Source organism: Chelonia mydas, chromosome 24, assembly GCF_015237465.2.
Source record: "Chelonia mydas isolate rCheMyd1 chromosome 24, rCheMyd1.pri.v2, whole genome shotgun sequence".
Classification (NCBI taxonomy): Eukaryota; Metazoa; Chordata; order Testudines; family Cheloniidae; genus Chelonia; species Chelonia mydas.
Window position 1 is genome coordinate 14,344,251 of NC_051264.2, and position 6,718 is coordinate 14,350,968.

The 6,718-nt window shown below is 54.8% G+C and overlaps 1 protein-coding gene across 1 annotated transcript; it reads right to left on the reverse strand.

The window, feature by feature from the left end:
• Window positions 1–1,584: 1,584 nt before the first annotated feature.
• On the reverse strand, window positions 1,585–4,880 carry LOC122463793 (von Willebrand factor-like). The gene is made up of 2 exons (XM_043535593.1): window positions 4,422–4,880; window positions 1,585–1,861 (listed from the first exon to the last, which is right to left on the reverse strand). Exons 1-2 carry the CDS (start codon window positions 4,637–4,639, stop codon window positions 1,585–1,587), a joined length of 495 nt encoding a protein of 164 aa, XP_043391528.1. The 5' UTR covers window positions 4,640–4,880.
• Window positions 4,881–6,718: the final 1,838 nt, after the last annotated feature.

The window sequence follows — 6,718 nt, forward strand, 5'->3', positions numbered from 1 at the left end:
GGCGTGCCACCCAGCCCGCTCTGCCCCAGCCACAGCCATGGCTCTGCTCTTGGCTGTGGCTTGGTCACCAGCTCCTGGCCCCTGCCCCTCCGGCCGCAGCCCCGGGCCTGGCCACGACTCTGCTCCCGAGCTGTGGGAGCCCAGACACATTCCATTACTGGCAGCAGGAGCCGCAAGAGGAAAAGTTTGGGCACCACTGACTTAAATCCTATTTTGAAGGCGTCGGTGGGACACAGGATGGGTCTAGGCCTTGGGCTGGTCCATCACATCCAGGTCTCCCAGAGAGTGCAGGGAAGGAGCAAGCCAGCTCTGCTGCCAATGCCCTGTGCCAATAGAGGACCCATATATTCATAGAATCATAGAATATCAGGGTTGGAAGGGACCTCAGGAGGTCATCTAGTCCCACCCCCTGCTCAAAGCAGGACTGATCCCCAACTAAATCATCCCAGCCAGGACTTTGTCAAGCCTGACCTTAAAAATATCTAAGGAAGGAGATTCCACCACCTCCCTAGGTAACGCATTCCAGTGTTTCACCACCCTCCGAGTGAAAAAGTTTTTCCTAATATCCAACCTAAACCTCCCCCGCTGCAACTTGAGACCATTACTCCTTGTCCTGTCCTCTTCTACCACTGAGAATAGTCTAGAGCCATCCTCTCTGGAACCCCCTTTCAGGTAGTTGAAAGCAGCTATCAAATCCCCCCTCATTCTTCTCTTCCGCAGACGAAACAATCCCAGTTCCCTCAGCCTCTCCTCATAAGTCATGTGTTCCAGTCCCCTAATCATTTTTGTTGCCCTCCGCTGGACGTTTTCCAATTTTTCCACATCCTTCTTGTAGTGTGGGGCCCAAAACTGGACACAGGACTCTAAATGAGGCCACACCAATGTTGAATAGAGGGGAATGATCACGTCCCTCGATCTGCTGGCAATGCCCCTACATATACGTCCCAAAATGCCATTGGCCTTCTTGGCAACAAGGGCACACTGTTGACTCATATCCAGCTTCTCATCTACTGTAACCCCTAGGACCTGGAGCCTCTCCCTTCTATATCACTGAGATGCAGAGACCAATGCTGGGGCAGTGCACCCCATGTCTCTTGGTCACTTGCAGCAAGTCCCCCACTGCCCTGATGTGTAATGCCGGCCTCTGCCCTACCCAGACATAACAGCTCCCTCTACAGCCCCAGAGGAATGGCTGCTAACCCACGCCACGGGCTCACAGAGCCATTCTTTAGCTCACACTGTATAAAAACTCTTATTTGGGACAGGGAAGGTCTTTGCCCCCTGCTCTTAGCTGCGGAATTGTGGGATTGGTACATTTGCATGCACATGCGCTGCGTGGAGCTTCTCTTTGTACCGCTCCATGTTATGCAGTTTGGAGTCCTGCAGCCCCATAAGGTTGGGGTGCGAAGACAGAACCCATCCTGACATTCAAATTAGCAGCCCCATAACCTCGGGCAGAGGCACTGGGGGCCCAATTAGTCTGCACCCTGCATTGCATGGATAAAGTAGGCAGCTCGTTCTAGATCTTGTCTGTTCCAGGATGTTAGGCAGAGTATAACTAATGCTGAATAGAAACAAAGGCCATTATTGCTTACCACAGCCAGTCGCTTCTCCCCAGTTACCTATCTTCACACCGTGAATAGTACACATCTCTTCGTAGGAGTCGATGGCTGCACACAGCATGTGATTGCCCGGTCCGTACCGGCAGAGGTCGTAGACACAGGCCTCGTAGTAAGGGGCTGGGCTCTCGTGCCAGTGACACTCAGCAAATGGTCCGGTGCGGTTTGTTAGGATCCCACATGCTTGCTCAACCTCGTACAATTTTGGACAGGGCTCGGTGAAGCCAGTGTCATTCTTACACCTGGAAGTGTCACATCGGTAACAGTCACATGGCAGTTCATCAAGAGGCATTTTGCTAAAGGGTCAGGACATGCACAAGCACAGAGGCCAATTCCTGACAATGGTCCTTGTCTTACTGCATCAGTTCCTCTCTCTGTAGCTCCCACTTGTGATGTGGAGGAGCAGATTCAGTGTGAGGGGAGGAAGGAAAAGAAGAACTGTGTCATATGGGAGTTTCCCTAATACAAGCTGTTCCTGATCCACAGGCCTGCTCTTTTCAACCAGCTGATAAGGCTCATTTCTGAACTGGGCTGTTAAAAGGAAACTGGGGCTTCTGCCACAAAGTGCAATTCCTCTGCAGGGGGAGCTGGTGAGAGCCTGTGATATCTTGCAGGGGACATTGGAAGTCCTCTTGCAGTGAGGGGGAACCTTGCAAAACAAGAGACCTTTCCTTTGCTTCTCCATCATAAGCAGCCAAGACATGGGAATAGGAACAAATGCTGTTCTCTGAAGTTTTGCAAGGGTAGCATTCTTCTGTAGAGTAATGCGGTGCCTGACACAAGAGGGGAGCGGACAGTCATGGCGGAAAGTAGGTGAGATACGCAGTTATAATCCGGAGCACCAAATAACATCCTGTAGAACGGCCATACTGGGTCAGACCAATGGTCCATCCAGTCACGGATCCTTTCTGACAGGGGCCAGTGCCAGACACTTCAGAGGGAGTGAACGGAACAGGGCAATTATTGAGTGATCCCCTGTCGTCCAGTACCAGCATCTGGTAGTTGGAGGTTTAGGGACACCCAGAGCATTGGGTTGCATCCCTGACCATCTTGGTTATTAGCCATGGATGGATTTATTATAGAATCATAGAAGATTAGGGTTGGAAGAGACCTCAGGAGATCATCTAGTCCAACCCCCTGCTCAAAGCAGGATCAATCTCAACTAAATCATCCCAGCCAGGGCTTTGTCAAGCTGGGCCTTAAAAACCAATAAGGATGGGGATTCCACCACCTCCCTAGGTAACCCATTCCAGGGCTTCACCACCCTCCTAGTGAAATAGTTTTCCCTAATATCCAACCTAGACCTCCCTCATTGCAACTGAGACCATTGCTCCTTGTTCTGTCATCTGCCACCATGGAGAATAGCCAAGCTCCATCCTCCTTGGAACCCCTCTTCATGTAGTTGAAGGCTGCTATCAAATCTCCCCTCACTCTTCTCTTCTGCAGACTAAATAAGCCCAGTTGCCCCAGCCTCTCCTCCTAAGTCATGTGCCCCAGTCCCCTGATCATTTTCATTGCCCCCTGGTGGACTCTCTCTAATTTGTCCACATCCCTTCTGTAGTGTGGGGCCCAAAACTGGACGCAATACTCCAGATGTGGCCTCACCAGTGCTGAACAGAGGGGAATAGTCACGTCCCTCGATCTGCTGGCAACGCTCCTACTAATGCAGCCCAATATGCCGTTAGCCTTCTTGGTAATAAGGGCACATTGTTGACTCATATCCACTTCTCGTCCACTGTAATCCCCAGGTCCTTTTCTGCAGAACTGCTGCTTAGCCAGTCGGTCCCCAAACTGTAGCGGTGCATGGGATTCTTCTGTCCTAAGTGCAGGACTCTGCACTTGTCCTTGTTGAACCTCATCAGATTTCTTTTGGCCCATCCTCCAATTTGTCTGGGGACCTCTGTATCCTATCCCTACCCTCCAGCATATCTACCTCTCCCCCCAGCTTAGTGTCATCCGTGAACTTGCTGAGGGTGCAATCCACGCCATCCTCCAGATCATTTATGAAGATATTGAACAAAACGAGCCCCAGGACCAACCCCTGGGGCACTCCGCTTGATACCAGCTGCCAACTAGACATGGAGCCGTAGATCACTACCCGTTGAGCCCGACAATCTAGCCAGCTTTCTATCCACCTTATAGTCCATTCATCCAGCCCGTACTTCTTTAACTCGCTGACTTATCCTCCAAGAATTTATCTAATTCTTTTTCCAGTCCGGTGATACTTCTGGCCTTCACAACAACCCCTGCGTGCTGTGTGAAAGAGGAGTTCCTTTTTTTTTTTAAACCTGACACATCTTAATTTCATCAGGTGAGCCCTAGTTCTTGTGTTATGGGAAGGGATAAATAACACTCCCCATTTCGTTTTCGCCACACCATTCATGATTTTCAAATGCCCCTTTAGCCATCTCTTTTCTAAGCGGAACAATCCCTGTTTTTCAAATCTCCCCTCATTTGAAAACAGCCCTAATCATTTTCTTTGCCCTTTTCTGGACCTTTTCCAGGGTAACATTTAACCTTCTCAGCTTCCATAGGGATGCTTTACACCTTGGTCAGGTAAAGATATTTTCTCTCTGAGAAAAGAACAATGAGTAGAGTACAAACAAACAGAGATCAATAATTTATTGGAAAAGGCATGTGTTCTATGGTGGGAATGGAAGGGGAGATGCTGCCATGACAATATACTGAACTGAGAAAGAGGCCATAATCTAGAGCAACAGAGTGTAGGGAGAAGAACGCACGTGGCCATGGAGACAGGCATTCACCGACAAAGAAGGAAAGATCAATAGATAACAAACACACCTTGGTGGGCTGATGTCAGAGGTCCAGGCATTCCCAAACTCTGCGTTGTTCGAAGCTCTCTCCCCATTGGGCAGGATTAGATCATCTCTGCGATCCCCATTGAAGTTCCCACACATCCCGCACAGCTGCTCCCGATACTCTGGGCCCACACGGACAAACAAGGCATGGCGGCCGTTAAACTGGATCTCCACGTTGGCACCTGCTTTCAGAGTCACCATGTTTTTCACCCTGGTGATGTTGGCCACAGGTCCCAGCTGGGCCGGTAAAGGCGTCTTTGTCCCGTCAACCTGAAACAGGAAGGGAGGTGGGCTGGGACTGGGGTGTATCCTCCTGAGTAGGTAATAGAACTATTCCTAAGGGATTACAGAGGGGATTTCCCATGGCCACACCATAAAGAATATTTCCAGCCATAAAACTGCATGGAAGCAGCTGTACAGTGGCAGTCATGGTATCTGAGGAGCTAGCCCAGGGGCTGGCAACCTTTCAGAAGTCATGTGCCGAGTCTTCATTTATTCACTGTAATTTAAGTTTTCACGAGCCAGTGATACACTGTAATGTTTTTAGAAGGGCTCTCTCTCTTTAAGTCTATATTATATAACTAAACTATTATTGTACGTAAAGTAAATAAGGTTTTTAAAATGTTTAAGAAGCTTCATTTAAAATTAAATTAAAATGCAGATCTTATCAGTTTAGTGTGAACCTTGCCCTTGCTTTTCCTTGCTGAGTTTTCCAGTGTTCCCAGGCAGGCAGCAGGCTGAGTGGGGCTGGCGGCTGGGACCCCATCTGGCAAGGGGCCAGCAGCCAGAACCCCAGAACAGAAGCAAGCTGAGGGGGGCCAGCGGCTGGTATATCAGACCAGCAGCGGGCTGAGCAGGGCCGGTGGCCAGAACCCCAGACCGGCAGCGGGCTGAGCGGGGCCAGCGGACGGGACCCCAGACCGGCAGTGGGCTGAGCGGGGGTACAGCAGACAGAACCCCAGAACGGCAGTGGGCTGAGCGGTGCCAGAGGACGGGACCCCAGACCGGCAGCGGGCTGAATGGGGGTACAGCAGACAGAACCCCAGACCGGCAGCGGGCTGAGCAGGGCTGGTGGCCAGAACCCCAGACTGGCAGCGGGCTGAGCGGGGCCGGTGGACGGGACCCCAGGCCAGCAGCAGGCTGAGCGGGGGTACAGCAGACAGAACCCGAGGCCGGCAGCGGGCTGAGTGGGGGTACAGCAGACAGAACCCCAGGCCGGCAGCGGGCTGAGTGGGGCTGGCGGCTGGGACCCCAGCTGGCAAGGGGCCAGCAGTCAGAACCCCAGAACAGAAGCAAGCTGAGGGGGGCCAGCGGCTGGTATATCAGACCGGCAGCGGGCTGAGCAGGGCCGGTGGCCAGAACCCCAGACTGGCAGCAGGCTGAGGGGGGCCAGCGGCTGGTATATCAGACCGGCAGCGGGCTGAGCAGGGCCGGTGGCCAGAACCCCAGGCCGGCAGCGGGCTGAGCGGGGCTGGCGGACGGGACCCCAGACTGGCAGCGGGCTGAGCGGGGGTACAGCAGACAGAACCCCAGAACGGCAGTGGGCTGAGCAGTGCCAGAGGACGGGACCCCAGACCGGCAGCGGGCTGAGCGGGGCCGGCGGACGGGACCCCAGACCGGCAGCGGGCTGAGCAGGGATACAGCAGACAGAACCCCAGACCGGCAGCGGGCTGAGCAGGGCTGGTGGCCAGAACCCCAGACCGGCAGCGGACTGAGCAGGGCCGGCAGACGGGACCCCAGGCCGGCAGCAGGCTGAGCGGGGCCGGCGGACAGGACCCCAGACCGGCAGCAGGCTGAGCGGGGCCGGTGGACGGGACCCCAGACCGGCAGCAGGCTGAGAGGGGCCAGCAGACAGGACCCCAGGCCGGCAGCAGGCTGAGCGGGGGTACAGCAGACAGAACCCCAGACCGGCAGCGGGCTGAGCAGGGCTGGTGGCCAGAACCCCAGACCAGCAGCAGGCTGAGCGGGGCCGGCGGACAGGACCCCAGGCCGGCAGCAGGCTGAGCAGGGCCGGCGGACAGGACCCCAGACCGGCAGCGGGCTGAGCGGGGCCGGCGGACGGGACCCCAGGCCGGCAGCGGGCTGAGCGGGGCCGGTGGACGGGACCCCAGGCCAGCAGCAGGCTGAGCGGGGGTACAGCAGACAGAACCCCAGACCGGCAGCGGGCTCAGCGGGGCCGGCAGACGGGACCCCAGGCCGGCAGCAGGCTGGGCAGGGCCAGCGGACAGAACCCCAGACCGGCAGCAGGCTGAGCGGGGCCAGCGGATGGGACCCCAGATC

Coding starts and splice junctions, on each gene's coding strand:
- LOC122463793 (XM_043535593.1), bottom strand. CDS start 4,639: ATGGTGACTCTGAAAGCAGGTGCCAACGTGGAGATCCAGTTTAACGGC. Junction 1,862..4,421: donor TCTGACATCAGCCCACCAAG/GTGTGTTTGTTA, acceptor TGACACTTCCAG/GTGTAAGAATGACACTGGCT.